The 24,312-nt window shown below is 46.4% G+C and overlaps 1 protein-coding gene across 1 annotated transcript in view; it reads right to left on the reverse strand.

The window, feature by feature from the left end:
* LOC120060283 (ral GTPase-activating protein subunit alpha-2-like) overlaps positions 1-24,312 on the reverse strand; it is a 186,044-nt gene that overhangs the window by 59,444 nt on the left and 102,288 nt on the right. Inside the window, exons 17-34 of the mRNA XM_039009470.1 lie at positions 23,104-23,226; positions 22,738-22,823; positions 22,516-22,606; positions 22,260-22,433; positions 21,119-21,277; positions 20,613-20,806; positions 18,910-19,008; positions 18,642-18,797; positions 12,996-13,124; positions 12,540-12,668; positions 12,313-12,371; positions 11,968-12,076; positions 8,688-8,798; positions 8,500-8,568; positions 8,069-8,206; positions 5,677-5,857; positions 1,948-2,887; positions 1,509-1,580 (exon numbers count right to left, since the gene is read on the reverse strand). Of these exons, the coding sequence (XP_038865398.1) occupies positions 1,509-1,580; positions 1,948-2,887; positions 5,677-5,857; positions 8,069-8,206; positions 8,500-8,568; positions 8,688-8,798; positions 11,968-12,076; positions 12,313-12,371; positions 12,540-12,668; positions 12,996-13,124; positions 18,642-18,797; positions 18,910-19,008; positions 20,613-20,806; positions 21,119-21,277; positions 22,260-22,433; positions 22,516-22,606; positions 22,738-22,823; positions 23,104-23,226 (3,019 nt within the window). The remainder of the gene's footprint in view (positions 1-1,508; positions 1,581-1,947; positions 2,888-5,676; positions 5,858-8,068; positions 8,207-8,499; positions 8,569-8,687; positions 8,799-11,967; positions 12,077-12,312; positions 12,372-12,539; positions 12,669-12,995; positions 13,125-18,641; positions 18,798-18,909; positions 19,009-20,612; positions 20,807-21,118; positions 21,278-22,259; positions 22,434-22,515; positions 22,607-22,737; positions 22,824-23,103; positions 23,227-24,312) is intronic.

The following is a 24,312-nucleotide window of genomic DNA, read 5'->3' on the forward strand; positions in this document are numbered from 1 at the left end:
AACACTGTTCTTAGTGCCTACCTCGACACTCAGCCCAGTTAAGATGAGCGTGCTCTGAAATGTGAACTACACACCACCAAACGTAACCTGGACTCAAAAGCAAAACAAATTATATTTGGCTAAAATCTGTGGCACTTCATTTAGTATGAAATATTACTTTACGTTAGGTTACATTACATTGGCCTACAAAATGTAATAGCAGTCATTCAATATAATATGAATTGCAGGACGTATAGTATTACAATTACAATTCGTAACATAATATTACAATGACAAGGTTAAGGATAGGGTTAGGAGTTAGGTTAAAGGGTTAAGGGAAAGGTTAGCTAACATGCTAAGTAGTTGCAAAGTAGGGAAAAGCAGTAAGCAGTTAACTGACTAGGTATCCCCCTTTCCCTTTCCTAGTTACAAAGTTGCTAATTAGCTAAAATGCTAAAGTTGTTTGTGATGAGATTCGAACACACAACCTTTGGGTTGCTAGACATTCAAGTAACCTACTGTCCTATCGAACGTAACATATCATACTAAATCTGAGTGCCACTGATTTTAGTAAAATATCATATGCTTTGCTCTGAGACCAGGCTATCAAACGTACATCTCCAAACAATACTGTGCAAATTCCAAAAAGTAATTGTAACAAATATGGTTAATATTAGAGAAAACAACATGTGCCTTCATTTAAACATTTTTTTAACCTTTATTTAACTAGGCAAGTCAGTTAAGAACAAATTCTTATTTACCATGACGACCTACCAGGGACAGTGGGTTAACTCCCTTGTTCAGGGGCAGAATGACAGATTTTTACCTTGTCAGCTCAGGGATTTGATCCAGCAACCTTTCAGTTACTGTCCCAACGCTCTAACCACTAGGCTAACCTAAGCCCACTAATGAAGATTCTTAAGAGTTCGTGTACAATAGTATATGTGTTTACTGCCCCCCCCTTGTCATGTGACAAACAAAACAAGAGCAGACACAGAGTTCCACCCCTGCGCTTCACCGTTGTCATGGCGGAGCATGGTGCTGTGTTAAATTGGGGGCATTTTGGATGCTTCGACACAGGTTGCCTTGTCTGGCAAAATCCTGGGGGCATTCTTTAATAAGCCCCGGTCATTAGCAGTGTGAAGTGCCTATTGATCGCTGTGTGTGAGTACTGCCTAGCTGTGATCAGCCCGAGATGGTGTAGATTAGGAGGAGAGGAGGGGAGGGCAGAGTGAAGCAGTTTTAATACGTGTCGCCTTGAGAGTGTGATCTTTACTGATTTAGAGAAGGAGAATCTTCATTAGCGGGCTTAGGTTCAGAGTAATGACGGACATGGAATGCTGCAATATTTCAGGCTTAGCTAGAATACCTAGGTGAAATCTAGGATGGTTTGTTCAAAAGGTCTTGCTTAGAGATTCAGTAAGTTCCTTTTAAAATGCCGAACAAGAAGCAAATCATACATGCCAATGTTACCTAGGGATACAGTGTGTGCTGAAGAGGCCCTAAATAATCAGTGTACCGAAACATACCACTGCCTGGAATCCAAATTCTTCAGTTCTCTCAAAAGTTTTGAGTTCTTCTTCAGGAGATGAAAGCTTTTCCTGAAAAGGAATAAACTAAATTGAACTTGAAAAGCATCCAGACGGCACTTCACATGTACCAGTGTACCAGTGCATGCTATTTTTTTGAATGGTAAAAAACAGATTGAAAGTAGGATAAGAAAGTTTAATGTTTTACTTTTGGTTTTTGGTCTGACGAGTAACAGGTGCAAACAGGTTTAAATTGAGCTCCGAGACCATTACTAATCTACAGTTGGGCAAAGTTTCCCTGTGGAGAACAGATGAACACTACACACCCTTGCCAGGCCTTTCCTTGTACTTTTTCTCTCCCACTTTCTCTCTCTCTGTGAGGTATTCTACTAACTAGTCTACAGCTGTGGATGTGGTGGTGTTGTGCTCGGCTCTGTACCTGTGGTCCCATGAGTTCATGCCCAGGTCGTTGAGTAGCAGTCTGCAGAAGTAGAAGAGAGCTTTGGGCTCCTGGTGAGCGGGTTCTCTCTGGCCGGTGGACTTGACACTCACGTCTGCGTTCCACCTCTTCACCTGCTCCTCCTCCTGCTGCGTCTGCCTGAGGATGGCCTCCATGATGGCCCCCTCCTGCTCCAGGTTCATCCCACAGGGAGAGGGGGCTGGCTGGTTGAGCCTCAGCCGGGGCTGGGGCAGGCACTCAGGGCTGCTGTATCCCAGGTCTTCTAGGAGCTGGTCCAGGCCATCAGCCTCCTCCTCCTCCTCCTCCTCATCACAGCCTGACTGGGAGTCCCAGCCAGGGGGGTTGGAGCGCTCAGAGGTGCCTGGTGAGGTGGGCTTGGTGGTGGAGTGGTTGTAGGGGTCTGAGGTGCCTGGTGAGGTGAGCTTGGTGGTGGAGTGGTCTGAGGTGCCTGGTGAGGTAGGCTTGGTGGTGGAGTGGTTGGAGGGGTCTGAGGTGCCTGGTGAGGTAGGCTTGGTGGTGGAGTGGTCTGAGGTCCTCTGATGCATGCCGTTGACTCCCTCCTGGGTGCGGTAGAGGACCCCTCCGTCCCAGGAGTACTTTCCAGAGATGTCCCTGACGATGACCCGTACCTGGGAGGAGTTGTCATAGGGTTCCCCTGGACCAGAGGGCTCCGAGGGTACCTGGAGGTAGGACACCAGGGTGCTGTCGTTGAACACAAACAGCTGCAGGTTGGGGCTCTTGAACACCTCAGAGGAGAGCTCTGATGACTCCACAAAGGGGTTGTCATGGTTCTCACTGACCAGACTGTGCAGGAGGGCAGGGCCACCACTGAGGGGATGGTGGCCCAGGTGGTTCGCAAGGTGTGTCATGATCATCCGTGCCGTCAGAGGGATGAGCTCCATATTCCGTCTTTTCTTCTCTGGAGGCAAGAGGAGAACAGGAATAAGATGGTCTAAAGACATCCTGAGACACAAACCATTTCGTTAACCCTGTAAATAACCCCCCTGTTTACATGTATTTTATACAGGGAAGTCAAGATCCAGCACATGTACTTTGTCATGTATTGTATGCACTCATGTATTTGATGTTGTGTGTGGACCCCAGAAAGAGAACCTGCTGCATGTGCATTTTCCATGTATATTTTCATACTTTTTTTCGTACTGTGCAACAGCTAATGTGCAACAGCTAATGTGCAACAGCTAAAGGGGATCCTTATAAACTATAGTAAATTCATTAAGCAATTCAACGCGAACTTGGGGCTCCATCTTTTTTAACCAAATTACCATGTGTAGACATGTTCTCAATTCTCTGTCTTTTTCACACAAAGCTAGCTTTTCCTTCATAATAACTAATAGCGTTGTTTTTCATTTCTCACAATGGTTATGGCCAACACACCTCTGCCATAAATAAGTAGGTTGCATCTAATCATGGGAGACAACTTTGAAAAGGCCATTGAGTCTGCTACAATGGGAGGAGAGAAAAGACTGGCAAAGTGCTAATGAGAAGCACGTCTTTACAGCACGGTGAATAGAGTGCTACTCCCCGAATCAGATTGATTTAAATGCTCAGAACTATTCCAAAATGAAAGAGTTACGATGGGGGGAAAACAAGAAGATGCGCTCCGCATTGTGACAGTGCTATCAATACCATCATCCCTCATCAAAGTGGAGAAAGCTCTTTAGAGAGACTGCATTAGAGATACACAGGCCCTTTGATGAGACTTAATCAATATGATCTCAAGGGGAATGCATAGTGCTCTTTGGCTGGTCTTCTGTAGTTTCTATCTAGACTTTGTAGGGCTGTATGAAAAGTAATGACATAAGCTAGATATTTCAGCTGAGCTTAGCCAACATTGCGTCAATGGGTATGTTCTTTTGGTTGAAAGAAAAAATGACTTCTGAAACATTCGTGGAGGAAACGGCCGTTGTAAAGAAATACTCTAATACATAACCTAATGGCACCACAAGGTCACTAATAAAAATAATTTTTAGATGTCTCTTTGATAATGGGTCTTCTCCCTGGGGCAGAGCACTAATGGCTACCTCTTTAAACATTCCATTCCATGTGTTAGTCTAGTCAATATTAGGTCAAAACATTAACATTTAATAGAGTAGCTACCTCCAAATGGAAGGCTACATATTAAAAACGTACATCTCCCTGTAAATCCCCCTACTGCCCATTTCCCAGGTGGTTTGGGAGAGGAAGAGTGTGGTCTGGATGGGGAAGAGTAATATGTAAAACAAGCAGGGGCAGCTGGGCACACAACTTGGATGACAGGGCACTCAAAAGCATTCTAAAGCACAAAAGCACCGTCTCTAACGCACAAACGCACCGTCTCTGGGCCTCCCGGGTGGCGCAGTGGTCTAAGGCACTGCATCACAGTGCTAGCTGTGCCACCAGAGATTCTGGGTTTGAGCCCAGGCTCTGTCGCAGCCGGCCGCGACCGGGAGGTCCATGGGGCGACGCACATTTGGCACAGTGTCGTCCGGGTTAGGGAGGGTTTGGCCGGCAGGGATATCCTTGTTTCATCACGCACTAGCAAATCCTGTGGCGGGCCGGGCGCAGTGCACACTGACAAGGTCGCCTGGTGTACGGTGTTCCCTCCGACACATTGGTGAGGCTGGTTTCCGGGTTGGATGTGCATTGTGTCAAGAAGCTGTGCGGCTAGGTTGGGTTGTGTTTCGGAGGACGCATGGCTCTCGACCTTCGCCTCTCCCGAGTCCGTACGGGAGTTGCAGCGATGAGACAAGACTGTAACTACTGTAACTGTAACACCGTCTCTAACGCTCAAACGCACCGTCTCTAATGCACCGTCTCTAACGCTCAAACGCACCGTCTCTAACGCACCGTCTCTAACGCTCAAACGCACCGCCTCTAACGCTCAAACACACCGTCTAACGCTCAAACGCACCGTCTAACGCTCAAACGCACCGTCTAACGCTCAAACGCACCGTCTCTAACGCACAAACGCACCGCCTCTAACGCACAAACGCACCGTCTCTAACGCACAAACGCACCGTCTCTAACGCACAAACGCACCGTCTCTAACGCACAAACGCACCGTCTCTAACGCACAAACGCACCGTCTCTAACGCACAAACGCACCGTCTCTAACGCACAAACGCACCGTCTCTAACGCACAAACGCACCGTCTCTAACGCACAAACGCACCGTCTCTAACGCACAAACGCACCGTCTCTAACGCACAAACGCACCGTCTCTAACGCACAAACGCACCGTCTCTAACGCTCAAACGCACCGTCTCTAACGCACAAACGCACCGTCTCTAACGCTCAAACACACCGTCTCTAACTCACAAACGCACCGTCTCTAACGCACCGTCTCTAACGCTCAAACACACCGTCTCTAACACACAAACGCACCGTCTCTAACGCACAAACGCACCGTCTCTAACGCACAAACGCACCGTCTCTAACGCACAAACGCACCGTCTCTAACGCACAAACGCACCGTCTCTAACGCACAAACGCACCGTCTCTAACGCACAAACGCACCGTCTCTAACGCTCAAACACACCGTCTCTAACACACAAACGTACACAGCCCTCTAATTTCTCTGTCAGCCCTAGAACAATCTCCTACACAGCAGGTACTAAATGGGTGGCGTGTCATCTGCCCATCCTGTCTCATGCTGTGTTGGTGACAGTGGTGAGGGCAGTGACAGTTGTGAGGTCTCAGGTCTCCTTACCCTCGGCAACGGTGAGCAGGTTGCCAAAGTCTGCAGCGGTGTGTGAGGGCGGGGGCTCAGAATTCTTGACCTGGCCCAGCATGAGGAAGGGGTCGTAGTCAGTGGAGAGGTCAGACAGGCTCAGGAGGTAGTGACTCTGCTGGGTGTGCAGGTTGGAGCCAGAGACACAACAGTGAAGCACCTACCAAACAGGATTGAAGATAGGAGTCAACACCTAGTGGGTTAAAGCAACTACAAGAGAAAAACAGTGGTAATGTGGTAATCTTGCATGTGGTGGTAACCTTGGATACAGTCACTGCTACTGTTCCTTTGCGTGGCTGGCTGCACAGCATCAACGAGCACATGGGACTCATAAATGAGGTACATCACACACTCAAACAGACACACTACCCAGTCTGCCTGAGATTAAAGCACGCGACAGTGGAGGCATTGACCAACAGCGGGAGCCAGTGAATAGCTGAACAACACTGACCTTACAGTATCTGAAACACAGGTGAAGTAACTAAGTAAGTTACTAACTAAGTAAGAGGAAAATTATACAGTAATCTCGAACGCAGAGGTTGCAAGTACGGAAGATAATCAGTGAGGCATTGCTTATTGCACTTCGAATGGTTCAGGAACATACGGAGGAGGAATATACGGTCTGTTTGTCATGGTGAGATGGCCATCTAAGAGAAGCGAAGCTATTTATTGCCACTAATCCATTTCTCCTGTGATGAGTGTATCGATCTGCATAACAGATGGTACGGCATCAGTCCGTTGGGTTGGCAGGACTAGATAAGACCCGCTGGGTCAGTTGATTACACTGATTGGACAGGTTTACTGTTTGATTTAATTAAAATGTTATCCCCCTGCTCATGTTGCCACACACACACACACACACCACACACACATACACACACACCTGTGTGCTGTAAGCAGAGAAGTGCTTGGAAGCTACGCCTGACATATCAGACAAAAGCAAACTGTGGGGCCTCTTACACTGAGTGGGTGGACTTGGTAAACCCTTTGTGGAGGCTGGTCCATGTAAATGAATGGCTAATCCCATTCAACACACACATACACACTTGGCTGAGGCTCAGAGGAGAGGCACAGGTTCTGTCATCTGAAACAGTATTGTGTGGGGAAATGCAGACAGTATGTGGATTATTATGCCTAACAGTCCTCTGGGTATGGGGGGGATTAGAGTTTATGGTGAAAAGGCCAGAACCAAACAGCTGCCACACCAAAGCCCCAAAGTGGTTCCTCTGTGGAGGAGAAAAAAAAATCTTTGGCTTGCTTGACAACTAAGTGGCTGCACCTCACATAGCAACAGTTCCAGGAAGGTAACACACACCCGAACAAACATGGATACGTGCAGATGTGCACAGAGGCACATATGCACACTCACTCACAGTCGCACAAAAACATACACACAAGCAAAACACTCACGCACGCGTACGCACAGCGAGGGGAGGGTGCAGCTGCTGAGGCAGGCAGAGAGCAGATGGAGGAGCCGGAGTGGAGCTCCAGTGAACCAATAAGGTCCAGAGCAATCATGCCTTTTACACAGAGAAGCCTCATGCTGTTAGACACAAATACACCAAAAAGTTCAAATCCTCAGCAGAGATGCAGAAATGTCCCATCTTTCTTCATCATTGTATGAATGGATCACTTAAGTTTAATCTGCTCATTGATTTGTTAAGGGAAACATCTGATACAAATCCAGAAGCGAAGCAGAATAAAGTATGCATAAACAAGACTAATTGCTTTATTCATTTTGTGAGGTTTACTGCTATGTAAATTAGTGCCTAGCTGAAAAGACTGAGTATTGAATAGCTTTATAAACTTTACTGTTATGTGCACAATAGATCAACAAATAACATTGAATTCCTAGATAGCAGCTGCAGTCTCTCTCATTTGAAGAAATATTCAATTCAAATCTAGACAGGCTTGTAGTTCCAGGCTTATCACGAGGACAAAGAAACATCTAAATAATTTGACCATTTCTTATCAGGGGTGACATCCATATAAAGGTTTGTGTTTGTTTGACCGCATCTGTCAAACCTCCAATGAATACCACCTCATTCATTTAGCCTGACGCTCAGCCTCTTCCTCAGCATTTAAATCTCGACATAAGGGTTCAAACACCCAATCGGTCAAAATAAAAAGACGAGTAAAAACTAAACCTGTTATAAATGAATGTTTTTGAGTATTACATGTGTATTAGCAAACAGGTGGGGTGGTTAGGTGGGCATTCTCACATAACAGTAGAAACTGGAAACAAAAATTGGAAACTGAATTTCCAAGTCGGCATAGAACAAACTTTAGATATTGAATAGGGCATCTGAATAGGGCTGTGGTGGAAGTAAGACAAAGTACTTTGACACTGTATTCTCTCTCTGTTACCCACCCTGTAGATGTAGTCGAGCAGAGGGGCCTTGTGGGATGTGGAGTCCTCCAGCACGGGCATGGTGATGGGCTCCAGCAGCATATTCAGGGGCATGGCCATGCACCAGTCCAGCAGGCACAGCAGCAGAGACACCATTAGCTGAGTCATACAAAGAGAGGAGAGGCCTTTTCCATTAGCCCAGCACCCTCCACACACAATGAAGCCTACTGTACTCAAAGATAATCAATAAAACAGCTAGGGAGGGGATGAGGGAGGGAGTGAGGTAGGGACAGAGAGGGAGGGCTGGAGGGAGAAAAAGAGAGAGAGCTGGAAAAAAGGAGAGAGAAATCAGGAGGGGAAAGACAAAAATAGGGCCCAGATGGAACAAGATTCCTGTGCAAATGCACTTGCTACATCTATGAAAAAAAGAGTCCTTTAGAATTTCCCCGTACCTTTTTGTCAGCCTCCACTGCCGAGTGCTCTGCGCTCGGCAACAGAAATGCTATAGTAGCCACAAAGATCTGCATGGGACAAAAATAAGGGAACATGTTGATTCTATATATTTCTCAAGTGAAAGAAGATAGCATGTCTGATAAAAGGAGATGGTTAGGTGAGCTGAGGGGGAGCCGTGTCATCCTACCTCAATGATTTTCTTTGGGAGAGAGCGCTCTAGTCTCTGGAGGTGTTCCCAGTGAGAGATGAGGAGCTGGAACAGGTCACAGGCTACATGAGCCACAGCCTTGTTCCCAAACTGACGAGCGAGAGAGAGAGCGAGAGCGAGAGAGAGACACGCTAATTATCAAAATCCAGAAAAGAGACGTTAAATTCTACAACCACCTAAAAGGAAGCGATTCCCAAACCTTCCATAACAAAGCCATCACATACAGAGAGATGAACCTGGAGAAGAGTCCCCTAAGCAAGCTGGTCGTGGGGCTCTGTTCACAAACACAACCCACAGTGCCACAGGACAGCAACACAACTAGACCCAACCAAATCATGAGAAAACAAAAAGAGAATTACTTGACACATTGAAAAGAATGAACAAAAAACAGAGCAAACTAGAATGCTATTTAGCCCTAACCAGAGTACACAGTGGCAGAATACCTGACCACTCTGACTGACCCAAACTTAAGGAAAGCTTTGACTATGTACAGACTCCATGAGCATAGCCTTGCTATTGAGAAAGGCCGCGGTAGGCAGACCTGGCTCTCAAGAGAAGACCGTCTATGTGCACACTGCCCACAAAATGAGGTGGAAACTGAGCTGCACTTCCTAACCTCCTGCCAAATGTATAATCATATCAGAGACACATATTTCCCTCAGATTACACAGGTCCACAAAGAATTCGAAAACAAACCGGATTTTGATAAACTCCCATATCTACTGGGTGAAATACCACAGTGTGCATCACAGCAGCACGATTTGTGACCTGTTTCCACAAGAAAAGGGCAATCAGTGAAGAACAAACACCATTGTAAATACAACCCATATTTATGTTTATTTATTTTCCCTTTTGTACTTTAACCATTTGCACATCGTTACATTACTGTATATATACATTTGTAATGTCTTTATTCTTTTGGAACTTCTGTGAGTGAAATGTTTACTGTTCATTTTGATTGTTTATTTCACTTTTGTATATTATCTACTTCACTTGCGTTGGCAATGTTAACAAACTCAGCAAAAAAATAAATGTCCTCTCACTGTCAACTGCGTTTATTTTCATCAAACTTAGCATGTGTAAATACTTGTATGAACATAACAAGATTCAACAACTGAGACATAAACTGAACAAATTCACACACATGTGACTAACAGAAATGTAAAAATGTGTCCCTGAACAAAGGGGGGGGGGGGGGGGGGGGGGGTCAAAATCAAAAGCAGCAGTCAGTGTGGCCACCAGCTGAATTAAGTACTGCAGTGCATCTCCTCCTCATGGACTGCACCAGACTTGCCAGTTCTTGCTGTGAGATGTTACCCCACTCTTCCACCAAGGCACCTGCAAGTTCCCAGACATTTCTGGGGGGAATGGCCCTAGCCCTCACCCTCCGATCCAACAGGTCCCATACGTGCTCAATGGGATCGAGATCCGGGCTCTTCGCTGGCCATGGCAGAACACTGACATTCCTGTCTTGCCAGAAATCAATGCACAGAACGAGCAGTATGGCTGGTGGCATTGTCATGCTAGAGTGTCATGTCAGGATGAGCCTGCAGGAAGGGTACCACATGAGGGAGGAGGATGTCTTTCCTGTAACACACAGCGTTGAGATTGCCTGCAATGCCAACAAGCTCAGTCCGATGATGCTGTGACACACCGCCCCAGACCATGACGGACCCTCCTCCTCCAAATTGATCCCACTCCAGAGTACAGGCCTCGGTGTAACGCTCATTCCTTCGACGATAAACGCGAATCTGACCATCACCCCTGGTGAGACAAAACCACAACTCATCAGTGAAGAGCACTTTTTGCCAGTCCTGTCTGGTCCAGTGACGGTGGGTTTGTGCCCATAGGCGACGTTGTTGCCGGTGATGTAAGGCAGGTCCTCACCAGACAACAGGCCTACAAGCCCTCAGTCCAGCCTCTCTCAGCCTATTGCGGACAGTCTGAGCACTGATGGAGGAATTGTGCGTTCCTGGTGTAACTCGGGCAGTTGTTGTTGCCATTCTGTACCTGTCCCGCAGGTGTGATGTTCTGATGTACCAATCCTGTGCAGGTGTTGTTACACGTGGTCTGCCACTGCGAGGACGATCAACTGTCCGTCCTGTCTCCCTGTAGCGCTGTCTTAGGCGTCTCACAGTACGGACATTGCAATTTATTGCCCTGGCCACATCTGCAGTCTTCATGCCTCCTTGCAACATGCCTAAGGCACATTCACACAGATGAGCAGGGACCCTGGGCATCTTTCTTTTGGTGTTTTTCAGTCAGTAGAAATACCTCTTTAGTGTCCTAAGTTTTCATAACTGTGACCTTAATTGCCTACCGTCTGTAAGCTGTTAGTGTCTTAACGACCATTCCACAGGTGCATGTTCATTAATTGTTTATGGTTCATTGAACAAGCATGGGAAACAGTGTTTAAACCCTTTACAATGAAGATCTGTGAAGTTACTTGGATTTTTACGAATTATCTTTGAAAGACAGGGTCCTGAAAAAGGGACGTTTCTTTTTTTGCTGAGTTCATGTTTCCCATGCCAATGAAGCTCCTTGAATTGAATTTAATTGAGAGCGCGCGAGAGAGAGAACAGTAAACGAGAGATCAGGGTTCAAGGTGTTCTGGGAAGTCAACAACGTAGTAGGATGAGTAATTGTATTAAACTATTATGGGGACCTCTGGCATAACAGAAAAAGGTATGAAAATGTCTTGGTTCTGCAAAGAACTTTCTTTCAAACTAAAGTTTATGGACCGATTGGCAGACCCAGTTGTGTTGTTAAAAAAGGGGATCTGGAATTCAAGGCACAGAAATAGAATGTCCCCTGTTTTCTAGCGGAATGCCTATTGTCATGTAACAAGAGCAGACAATGCAGGATTGCAAAAATGGCCCAACACAAAGACAGATCCAGAGAGTTCAGCACCTGCTTTCAGAAAAGCACCCCTCCCTCCGTTCACCCACTCATCCCCTTTATTTTGGGCCAGCCGGATGTGTGCGTCAGGTTGGGCAGGGCAGTGAATACTGCTCCATTAGAGGGGTATTGCACTAGCAAGAAACTTAAATGCTTAAATTGGCCTGCATCCACTGTGAGCGAGTGGTCTGGAAATTACACCACATGCTCTTTTCCCAAAAACCCTCAGGAAACACTGGTTCTCTCTGCATCTATCCACTGATAGACAGGGGAGCAGAGGTCTTCAAATACATACTGTACAGGAGTCACGCCACTGAGCACGTTGTCACTCACATAGACGCTGATGCATAAACACACTCACCTTTAGTGTTACGCCCAGTACATTGATGGCATCCTTGACCTGGTGGTGAATATTATTCTGCATCAGTTCCTCACATACCCACAGGCCCAGACTACACACAGCTATACACCTAGAACACACAGAAGACCAGTGAGAGAATACTGATGCACGCTATGGGACCAATTACATTCTTACTCATGTTGTATCTCTGAAGTTGCCCCCTTTCCATTTTCTTCTTACATTACACAAATTCATCAAATATTTTATTTCATTATACTATTTCTTAGAAATTTGAACATGAATCCAATCAGTCCCATTCCCTCCACACGACCGTACCTTTCTTCTGTACCCCCATCCCTTTCATACCTGGCTGCCTCACAGGGTTCATTCCGTGCTGTCTTCAGTAAGATGTTGACCAGATAGTCCTGAAAGGAGAGGGCAGAGAAGACATGATGATGAACAATCCACTTCATATACCATCCAAAATGTCAATTTTATTCATCAGGATACTTGAACTCTAACGCAATGTATTTATTAGTTTGCTGTCTGAGTATTTACTGAAAGGACAAAGTAAATGTAAGAACTCTGAATACCTTAATGTCCTCGTTCCCAACAACGATGTCATCAGTTCCAGGAACAGTCTGCAGTAGAGGAATCTGCAGGTAGAGGTTGGGAAAACAGACCAGCGACCCAAGGACGGTCTGTGCGTCAATCCTCGGAGCCTTTCAGATGAAAATAACACATATTCATTGTCTCATCACTACAGAACTCTGATTATGTTGCATGAAACATTTCTCTTGAAGGAAAAGGCTCCAGGACCAGGAGAAAAGGCTCCAGGAGAAAAGGCTCCAGGAGCGGCAGCATTATGTCCTTTAACTCACTGAATATGTTGTTTCTATGGAGTTGAATACTGTGTGTAGTACATTCAACACACTAATCTGAACTTCTAAATGAAGTATAGCAGAATATGTTTAACGATCCTAAATACATATTGCACCACATTTGATGTAAGCCTGCCTGCCTGCGTGTCTGTGTGCGTGTCTGTGTACCTCGGCGGTGTCGTGGCTGAGGATGCGTGCTGCAGCGGTGATGAAGTCTCCCACCAGCATAGTGAAGCCAGGCAGGCCCAGGTAGAAGAAGCGTGGGGAACAGGAACGGATCACTGTGTTTAGAACGTCCTGAGAGGGAACACAAACACACCACAAAGATGGTCATGGTAGTTAGGTCAATGGATGGATTGAATGAGCATTAAAATAAACATAGAGCCATATCTTTTGTAAGCAGGTGGCATGTATTTCTGATATTGGGATGGCTGTATTTTGGGGAATGGACAGACACTGAGCTCTGGAAAGGAATGATAGCATAGTAGTGCATCCCAAATTGCTACAAATATGACAACAGTGCACTCAGGAGAGCACAGCATTTCACAGTCCATATCTTACAAAAAGAAAGTGAGAGTATGAATGAGGGATGGAGAAAAAGGGAGGGGAAGAAAGAGGCAGCAGATGGGTTGATCACACAGCACAAGGGAAGGGGAATTGTGGAACAAAAGTACCACACACACACACACACACACACACACACACACACACACACAGTGTTAAAAAAAGTATTGAAGAGGGATTTAAGTATACGTGGGCAGAACGTACCGCTCCACAATAACAATGGTCGACGGTCATCTCATTACCCTGATGGCTAGTAAAGTACAGTACACTGAAAACATGCATTGGGTTGGGTATATAAATAAAGTACTGTGTCTAATAAAGAACTGAAATAGGTTGCAGTGGATGACCTCACATTGCCTTAAATGTCAGGAGTGAACTGAAATTCTTGAGATAAGAATGTAATAGAACTACATAAGGGGGGGGGGGGGGGGATTGTTTGCTTAACTGTGTGTGTGTGTGTGTGTGTGTGTGTGTGTGTGTGTGTGTGTGTGTGTGTGTGTGTGTGTGTGTGTGTGTGTGTGTGTGTGTGTGTGTGTACACAGCCAAGGTCCAGGCCAGGAACACCTGCCTTCTGGATAGCTGTAAATGTGTGTAAATCAGGTGGTTCAAACAGCAGCCTTGTGTCTCCCTGAGTCCTAAACCCCAGTACACCTCAGCAAACACCCGACACACTCCTCCCCAACCCCTCCCAACCCACCCACTACATTAATCCCCTCAAATGAAGCCTTTGTAGACACAGAGTGGGGAAACAAAAGAGGAATATAAAAACACAGGCAATAAGGAACCAGTCAAAACATAGCACGGCGGCAGCGTTGGGTTTGGAGGCGCATTTTACCCTAATTTCTGCCGTAATTGACCTCTGAGAGGCGTAATGTCGGCTGATCGCCCGAAGTTAGCATTTTAGGGGAAGCAAAAAACCTACAAAGCATTTCCATTCTGCCTGAAAGTAGAGGGAGCTGGGTGTGAAAGGAGTGTGTGGTAGTAGAGATTTGAGCACTGCTGCGTGCGGTGGGGCTGAGGGTTGGCAGTAGGATTGGCCTGCTCTGCTCTGTTCAACAAAAGGTGCATTAATACAAGCCTGACAGGAGGCTTCTTAACCCTTTCAATCTGCCGTGTTTGGTAGGCACACAACCCACATTTCCTACATGGAATGAAATATGTTCCCATTTACTGGTCATTAGTGACATCATGACACTACTATCAGTTCTTATCACAGAAGGAGTTTGTAAAATGGGGTTTTCCCAGTCCAGGCATGTTAATAGGTAGTGCCCATCTGTATGGCTATGTCAAGGTGTAGAGGTGCTTTTGGAGGGTTTAATCATCAACTAAACCGCTGGGTTTTGAACCGCAGCACAACTCAACTGTCACATTTCCCTCTCTCTCCACAGGCAGCTGTTACACTGATGAAACAATCCCTGTTTCTCTGATAAATTGAGGGGAAAAAAGAAACCGATGGCTTTGCACAGGGAGAGCAGGTGTTAGAGAGATGTTTAATGGCTGGCTCACACAACCCTAGAAGGCACATTTAATGCACAAGCAACAACTTTTCAGTAGGCTGAACAGCACTCTTATTAAATAGATTACTGCCATTGTGCAAAGGTCAAGGTAATGCTACTGCAGACTCGGTAGACTGCTCGCAAGAGAGAGAGACCGAGAGACAGACTGGACAATACCAGGGACATTGGCAGCCAGGAGGAGAGGATGTACCCTCCTTCATAGCCCCTCCTTTTTTAGTGAAAAAACCCTGTCATGTTATATTTGCAAACATGTGCAGTGCTTAAATATTGTATAATCAGAGTATTTTTTTGCTGTTGAACATTTCAAGACTAGACAGTCCATTAAAATACAAAGAAATGGGGAAAATATATAGGGAGAATTTGAGTGGGACAGAATAGACTAAAGAGAGAAGAACAGTAGATTTGGGAGGGCTCCTGCAGGGGAGGGTGGATAGAGGAAGGAGGAGGGGAGGGGGATGGAGTAAGAGGCACATTGTTATGTAAAGCAGGCGTGCGGCTGGGTTGTCCCTCCATTGTGTGGCGTGAGGACTCTTTCTCCGGCCAATTTGAACACGCTCCAGCGCCCAGCCAGCTCAGCACTGGCAGCCCATGCCCCATAATATATTTAGGCACGACAAAAGCTGGAGAATGCCACCCTGTCCCTCTTGGCCGGCCCCCTCATTTCTCTACAACGCATTCCCCGGGAGCTCCCCTTCCGGTCATCTCTGGCCCCGGTCATCTCCAGCTCCGGTCAACGTGTCACTAATGGAGCACGACAGACGTCAGTCCATAATTAATCACAAATACACGGCAGGAGCTCAAACATTACTTAACGACATGGAAAACATTCTAATAACCTTTTCGTGCTGCCAAGGCGCAATATAAACCCGTGGGCAGAGGAAAAAAAACAAAATCATTGATTTACAGTTTTTCCCCCTTCAATCTCTTTCCAACTCACTCCCTCTCCTGTTTTTAGAGCAGCCAGCAGGCTAACCAGGCAGGCGGGCAGGGTGTGGTTAGATAGAGTAGGACCATGCTGGAGTGAGTGGAGACAACATGCTAAAACAGTGTGCCCTCATCACCACCGGCTGGCAGGAGGCGACAGAACGAGACGTCTGGAGAGATCCAGTTGACAGCTGAGCAGAGGCCTAGAAAACGCAAGACTACACTGGCGTGAACCCAGATGACTCTTACCTACGCACAAAATATTACATCACCAGCTTCATCAACATTCCTCACATTTACCTTAGCTAGTCCAGAACAAGTAAAAGGGGTAAAGGTAATGCATAAGCAACGTCATCATCAGCAGGACCTATGTCAACACATGACAAGAACATGACAATAAGCATGTGCTATGTACCTGCGACAGTGCATTGCATCTTGCTGCTCTTGTATCGAAATGACAATGCAACAAAGCTAAGATGCCTTTGGCTATAGCCCCATCTAGTGTTTTTTAACCCACCTACACTCCCCCACATTTGGGGGACTAACCGATATATTTTGTTTATATTCAAATGTTTATTTATTATTCGAATGTTTTATAATGAACAAAAGTACAAACGCAACATGCAACAATTTCTAGGATTTTACTGAGTTACAGTTCATTTAATGAAATCAGTCACATTAAATAAATTCATTAGGCCCTAATCTATGGATTTAACATGACTGGGAATACAGATGTGCATCTGTTGGACACAGATGCCTTAAAAAAAGGTAGGGGCTTGGATAAAAAAAAGTCAGTATCTGGTATGACCAACATTTGCCTCATGCAGCGCGATACATCTCCTTCGCATAGAGTTCATCAGGATGTTGATTGTGGCCTGTTGAATGTTGTCTCACTCCTCTTCAATGGCTGTGCGAAGGTGCTGGATATTGCCGGGAACTGGAACACGCTGTTGTACACGTCGATCCAGAGCATCTCAAACATGCTCAATGGGTGACATTGCAGGCCATGGAAGAACTGGGAAATATTTTCAGCTTCCAGGAATTGTGTACAGATCCTTGCGACATGGGGCCGTACATTATCTTGCTAAAATATGAGGTAATGGCGGCGGATGAATGGCACGACAATGGGCCTCAGGGTCTCGTCACGGTATCTCTATGCATTCAAATTGTCATAAAACGCAATTGTGTTCGTTGTCTGTAGCTTAAACCTGCCCTTCAGCTTCATTAAATAGTACCCACAAAACACCAGTCTCAACGTCAACAGTGAAGAGGCGACTCCGGGATGCTGGCCTTCTAAGGCAGAGTTGCAAAGAAAAAGCCATATCTCAGACTGGCCAATAAAAATAAAAGATTAATATGGGCAAAAGAACACAGACACTGGACAGAGGAACTCTGCCTAGAAGGCCAGCATCCCGGAGTCGCCTCTTCACTGTTGACGTTGAGACTGGTGTTTGGCGGGTACTATTCAATGAAGCTGCCAGTTGAGTACTTGTGAGGCGTCTGTTTCTCAAACGAGACACTCTAATGTACTTGTCCTCTTGATTAGTTGTGCACCGGGGCCTCCCACTCCTCTTTCTATCCTGGTTAGAGACAGTGTGCACTGTATTGTGAAGGGAGTAGTACACAGCATTGTATGAGATATTCAGTTTCTTGCCATTTTCTCGCATGGTATCGCCTTCATTTCTCAGAACAAGAATAGACTGACGAGTTTCAGAAGAGAGTTCTTTGTTTCTGGCCATTTTGAGCCTGTAATTGAACCCACAAATGCTGATGGTCCAGATACTCAACTAGTCTAAAGGCCAGTTTTATTGCTTCTTTAATCAGAACAAAAGTTTGCAGCTGTGCTAACATAATTGCAAAAGGGTTTTCTAATGATCAATTAGTCTTAAAATGATAAATTTGGATTAGCTAACACAACATGCCATTGGAACACAGGAGTGATGGTTGCTGATAATGGGCCTCTGTACGCCTATGTAGATATTCCATTAAAAAAAAATCAGCCACTTCCAGCTACAATAGTCATTTACAACATTAACAATGTCTACCGGTACACTGTAATTCTGATCAATTTGATGTTATTTTAAATCGACCCAAAATTTGCTATTCTTTCAAAAACAAGGACATTTCTAAGTGACTCCAAACTTTTGAACGGTGCAGCAGGTAGCCTAGTGGTTAGAGCGCTGGGCCAGTAACCAAAAGGTTGCTGGATCAAATCCCCTAGCTGACAAGGTGAAAATCTGTCATTCTGCCCAACCTACTGTTCCCCGGTAGGCCGTCATTGTAAACAAGTATTTGTTCTTAACTGACTTGCCTAGTTATATAAAGTTTACATGAAAAAAAAAATATTCATATGACTGGCGATCAGGAGCGCCTTTCCTTTGTATATGAAATCAGGACGATCCCTCTTGACGTGTTATTTGGTCCCACTTATCAGTAAAAACTTGAGACCTCGCTACTTTTTTTGCAATCAAACCTTGTACTTTTTATGAGTGAAACTACAGCCACAGAATGCAACAGACCCAAGCTGTCTCCCAGAGCGGTCCCATTCTCTTGTGTTTGATAATGGCTCCCTCTTCTGGCCTTAGTTATAGGAATCTACATCAAGTTGTTTCCACATATACAGTACAGGGAACATAGAATAGCACATGAAAACAGGAGAGGCAATGTTTCGACCCCTGTGGATCTTCGTCAGGCTTCCTCTTGGCCATACCAGTCTCACATGGACTCCTCATACTGAATAGATGTATTATTAACCGAAACCTGCTTAGTATAAAACTAACAGTGTCTGGCAAAAATGTCCATGTGTTACCTGGTCCTCGCTGGTGAAGCCCTTGTGCATGACTTGGTAGAGATGGACCAGGAAGTCACTGTTGGGCAGCACGTCCTGGTTCTTAGTCATCATCTCACAGATTAGTTTATAGGCCTGCAGCTTCCCCGTCTTGAACTCTGCTGGCAGCATGGTGGCCTGTGGGGGAGAGGGGGGAGGGTGAAAGGAGGAGAGAGGGATAGCCACATGCATGTCTTTGATAGTTAGGTGATGTGTGTAGATGGAGTGGACTTCTGAGCAGCTGACTCACCTTGAAGAGCCAGGAGGCCAGCATTCTGAGAGGAGGGATGAAGACAGGGCGGGGAGGAGATGACTGGTTATCCACACTGATGCCCAGGTTGTCCCGGATCTGCAATTAGTGCATTACTGCATTAGCCTGATTTAAAATCTACAGAATACATTGCCTTGCGAAAGTATTCACCCCCTTGGTGTTTTTCCTATTTTGTTGCGTTACAATCTGACATTTAAATGGGTTTGGATTTGGATTTCATGGAATGGACAAACACAAAATAGTCCAAATTGGTGAAGTGAAATTAAAAAAATAACTTGTTTCAAAGAATTCCAAAAAATTCAAAACGGAAAAGTGGTGCGTGCATATGTATTCACCCCCTTTGCTATGAAGCCCCTAAATAAGATCTGGTGCAACCAATTACCTTCAGAAGTCACATAATTAGTTAAATAATGTTCACCTGTGTGCAATCTAAGTGTCACATGATCTGTCACATGATCTCAGTATATATATATATATTCAACAGTTCTGAAAGGCCTCAGTCTGCAACACCACCAAGCAAGCGGCACTATGAAGACCAAGGCGCTCTCCAAACAGGTCAGGGACAATGTTGTGGAGAAGTACAGATCAGGGTTGTGTTATAAAAAAATATCCGTAACTTTGAACATCCCACGGAGCACCATTCATCGATTATTAAAAAATGGAAAGAAAATGGCACCACAACAAACCTGCCAAGAGGGGGCCGCCCACCAAAACTCACAGACCAGGCAAGGAGGGCATTAATCAGACAGGCAACAAAGAGACCAAAGATAACCCTGAAGGAGCTGCAAAGCTCCACAGCGGAGATTGGAGTATCTGTCCATAGAACCACTTTAAGCCGTGCACTTCACAGAGCTGGGCTTTATGAAAGAGTGGCCAGAAAAAAGCCATCGCTTAAAGAAAAAAATAAGCAAACACATTTGGTGTTCGCCATAAGGCATGTGGGAGACTCCCCAAACATATGGAAGAAGATACTCTGGTCAGATGAGACTAAAATTGATATCTTTGACCATCAAGGAAAACGTTATGTCTGGCGCAAACCAAACACCTCTCATCACCCCGAGAACACCATCCCCACAGTGAAGCATGGGACGGAAGTTCACCTTCCAACAAGACAATTACCCTAAGCATACTGCTAAAGCAACACTCGAGTGGTTTAAAGGGAAACATTTAAATGTCTTGGAATGGCCTAGTCAAAGCACAGACCTCAATCCAATTGAGAATCAGTGGTATGACTTAAAGATCGCTGTATACCAGCGGAACCCATCCAACTTGAAGGAACTGGAGCAGTTTTGCCTTGAAGAATGGGCAAAAATCCCAGTGACTAGATGTGCCAAGCTTATAGAGACATACCCAAGAGACTTGCAGCTGTAGCTGCTGCTGCTGCAAAAGGTGGCTCTACAAAGTATTGACTTTGGGGGGGTGAGTAGTTACGCGCTCAAGTTTTCAGTTTTTTTGGCTTATTTCTTGTTTGTTTCCCCAAAAATATTTTGCATCTTCAAAGTGGTAGGCATGTTGTGTAAATCAAATAATACAACCCCCCCAAAATCAATTTTAATTCCAGGTTGTAAGGCAACAAAATAGGAAAAATGCCAAGGGGGTGAATACTTTCGCAAGCCACTGTAGATGACTGAATAGATGACATGTCATCTGGTCCGATGAGAGTGTTTGGAGGCTGGGCTTACCTTAGCCAATTTGTGCCACAGGTCGTAGAGGTAACTGAACACCTTGGCGTGGATCCTGGGGCAGCGGATGCTGTTGACATCCCCCAGGATACCCAGAATCCTCCTCCAGAGCACAAAGGCTGAGTCAGCGTGCCAGCCTGTCAGGCTCCCGCCTGCAATGATGCTGACATCATCAGTCAGACACTCACTGCTGTCTACAAGGCCAGAGAGGGCGAGAGAAAGATAGGAGAGAGAGAGAAAGACAGAGTGAGAAAACTCTGATTTACTACTGTATAAACTAGATTGTAAAACACAACTCTAGGCCTGTCCACACCCCGGACAATGAGGTGATTCAACACAGAGATCGATTTTGCCCAGTTACCAGAGTCACAAACAGCTGAACAGATGATGGGTGGAATGGGGGTGTGTGGGTTGGGTATAGGATAAACAGTGCAACACAGAGGGTGATGGGCAGGGCAGGCTAAAAGAGGGTGTTGTAGGGGAGATTGTAGGGACAGTAGCAGTACCCAGGTCCTGAGGCATGTGTAACACAGACTGATGCATGGTGTCCTCCAGGAGCTGGGGGCTGTCCCGGCACTCAGGGTGCACGAGCAAAGCTGGCGAGACGGGGGGGTGCTGGTGCTGAGACAGTGGTGCGGAGTGGGGAGAGAGGGCACACTCGGGACCTAAAACAAGACAAGGGGACAACGAGGAGACAGCGGAGCTTGAGGGAGCACAGGGACAGGAGGACAGAGGCTGTGAATTTACATTGAATCAATTTAGGAGTACAGACAACACAGACGAGGTGGGGTGGGGTCCTGACCCTATCGATCTGGGGTGGGGATGGAGTGGGGTCAGAGGTTACACAAAGGGACAGGGGTTAGGGTCAGGGGTTACAGCTGAGGTATTCTTACATTCCTTTCATTGGACAAGAATTGCCATAGCAGTGTTCTCCAAATACTAAAATGTACTGCAAGGGAGCATTCACCCAAGGAACCACAACATTTTGAGATACTTACTTAAGATTTAATAGCAATGAGACTATCACCTAGCTTTGCCCAATGAATATGTAACAGTGGTAACCATTCCATCTTTATGTACTCATGAGCCGTCGTCCTAATACCTAACACAGCTAAAAAACAAAGCTGCCAGCTGCCTGCTGAATAAAGACCCCTGAGCAGGTGGTAAAACTGGAACACGTCCAAGGCTAGATAGAGCTACATAGAAAGTGAGCGTTTTCTCTTTCTCCGAGGTGGTACAGAGCTTCAGAGGCCAGGGTGAGGGAGGACGGACGGGAAGGAAGGAAGGAAGGAAGGAAGGAAGGAAGGAAGGAAGGAAGGAAGGAAGGAAGGAGAAGAAGATACAGTACTGTAGAGCAGATCACCTTCCCCCAGACAGAGGCTGGCTATGAAGACTATTCTAATCCTCTGAAAGGTCAGGCTGCTCTGAGATAAATCCCATCACCACCCACAGGCAGACACACACCTCAGGTGAACGTGACAACTTATACAACCTCACAGAATACCAATCTACTGGACCTGAGTTTACAGTGTTCATTCAATATAAACCAATCCCCTCCAAGCCTCATTAACCTCCATCAATCCCCCCAGAAACCTTACCCAGACCTGAAGCCACCCCTGCACCCCCCTGTCCAGTCCAATCCAGTACCTGCAAGGGCCTCATTGTGGCTGAGCAGCAGGTTCCTCTGGCTCTCTGTGTCTGCTTTGACCCCTATCTGGGCTGAATGGAAGTCTGCCTCCTCCTCAAAGGCCTGCCAAGCCAGCAGGCTGCTGTCAGCGTCGTTCAGGTAGCCGTTGGACGTCTCGCTGCTCACACTCTCACCTGACGAGCGAAGGAGAGAGAGGTCAATGTTATACTTTGAGACAAAGTGTGAGATGGGTGAAAGACAGCTGTAAATGCTCACTTTTCTCCCGGAGCTGGAGCCTTGTGTATGTGTTGTGTCCCTCTACAGGGTAGTCCAGCTCAGCTGGACTGCTGCTCCGCCGGATCAAAATCTGGGAGCACAGAGGGAGAAGTCATCAGTGGGTGTTTCAGAAATGCCTCTATCAGACTGCAACAGATGCCCTGCAGAAATACTAATTCAAAGCGAGAGGGTCATTGATTTTGCATCAGGTGTGTGACTCACCAAGGGTGGGTCGCCGTCTCTCCTCCCTTCTGACGTCCTGCCATCGGAGCCACAGGAGTTGTTGGGGGAGTACGCTCTCTTATGGCCTGGAAGTCACAGTGTCTGTTAATCATACTGGACACACACACATAGCAGACAGCCAGTCTACTCTGGTCATAAATATTGTTCTAGTCTCATCCCTACATCTCTAGATGCAGGATCAGAAATATGAGTTATAGCCTGTAGGCTTCAACGCACATAAATCACTGTATGGATGGATACATTGTCGGCATGAGTCTAAATAGCTCCTCTAGGGCAGCTAAAAGGCCCTATGTTAGAACATGCCCTCATGCTGTGTGTGTTTGCCACCCATTGTTGTATCCCTACCTGGGAAGGTGTCAGACAGTTGCTGTGTGATGTCGGAGGTGCTGCTGCTGCGTGGTAGAGGGCTGTCACCAGCCTCCAGGTCTCCGTCTCCCCCACACTCGGACAGCTGGCCCTCCTCCACGTCTGAGCACCACGACCAGGGGGCAGGGGGGGGGTTACAGAGCGTTAGAGCAATGCATCAGGCAAGACTCATCTCATACACACTACACCTGATCATTTTCTACCACACAGCATTCTGGCAACTTAAAATGATTACATTGCTTTAGCCACATAGTGAGATGGGAAAGGAACATACAGTTGTAAACATTAAAACATACATTAGAACAGACTAGTATAGAATCTTCTTTAGACAGTCATCCTTTTTACTTTCTATCCACTTCCAACCAAATGTTAGTAAGTAGCTGTGAAAAACAATGAGGGTTTCTACTCCACTGACAGGGCTATTGGAGACAGCATATAAATAGTGAAAGACAAACAGGGTGAAGGTGGTGTGGATACCACACAGACAGGGTGAAGGTGGTGTGGATACCACACAGACAGGGTGAAGGTGGTGTGGATACCACACAGACAGGGTGAAGGTGGTGTGGATACCACACAGACAGGGTGAAGGTGGTGTGGATACCACACAGACAGGGTGAAGGTGGGAGGACACCACACAGACAGGGTGAAGGTGGTGTGGATACCACACAGACAGGGTGAAGGTGGGAGGACACCACACAGACAGGGTGAAGGTGGTGTGGACACCACACAGACAGGGTGAAGGTGGGAGGACACCACACAGACAGGGTGAAGGTGGGAGGACACCACACAGACAGGGTGAAGGTGGGAGGACACCACACAGACAGGGTGAAGGTGGTGTGGATACCACACAGACAGGGTGAAGGTGGGAGGACACCACACAGACAGGGTGAAGGTGGTGTGGATACCACACAGACAGGGTGAAGGTGGTGTGGATACCACACAGACAGGGTGAAGGTGGGAGTACACCACACAGACAGGGTGAAGGTGGTGTGGATACCACACAAACAGGGTGAAGGTGGGAGGACACCACACAGACAGGGTGAAGGTGGTGTGGATACCACACAGACAGGGTGAAGGTGGTGTGGATACCACACAGACAGGGTGAAGGTGGTGTGGATACCACACAGACAGGGTGAAGGTGGGAGGACACCACACAGACAGGGTGAAGGTGGGAGTACACCACACAGA

Source organism: Salvelinus namaycush, chromosome 15 (assembly GCF_016432855.1).
Source record: "Salvelinus namaycush isolate Seneca chromosome 15, SaNama_1.0, whole genome shotgun sequence".
Taxonomy (NCBI): Eukaryota; Metazoa; Chordata; class Actinopteri; order Salmoniformes; family Salmonidae; genus Salvelinus; species Salvelinus namaycush.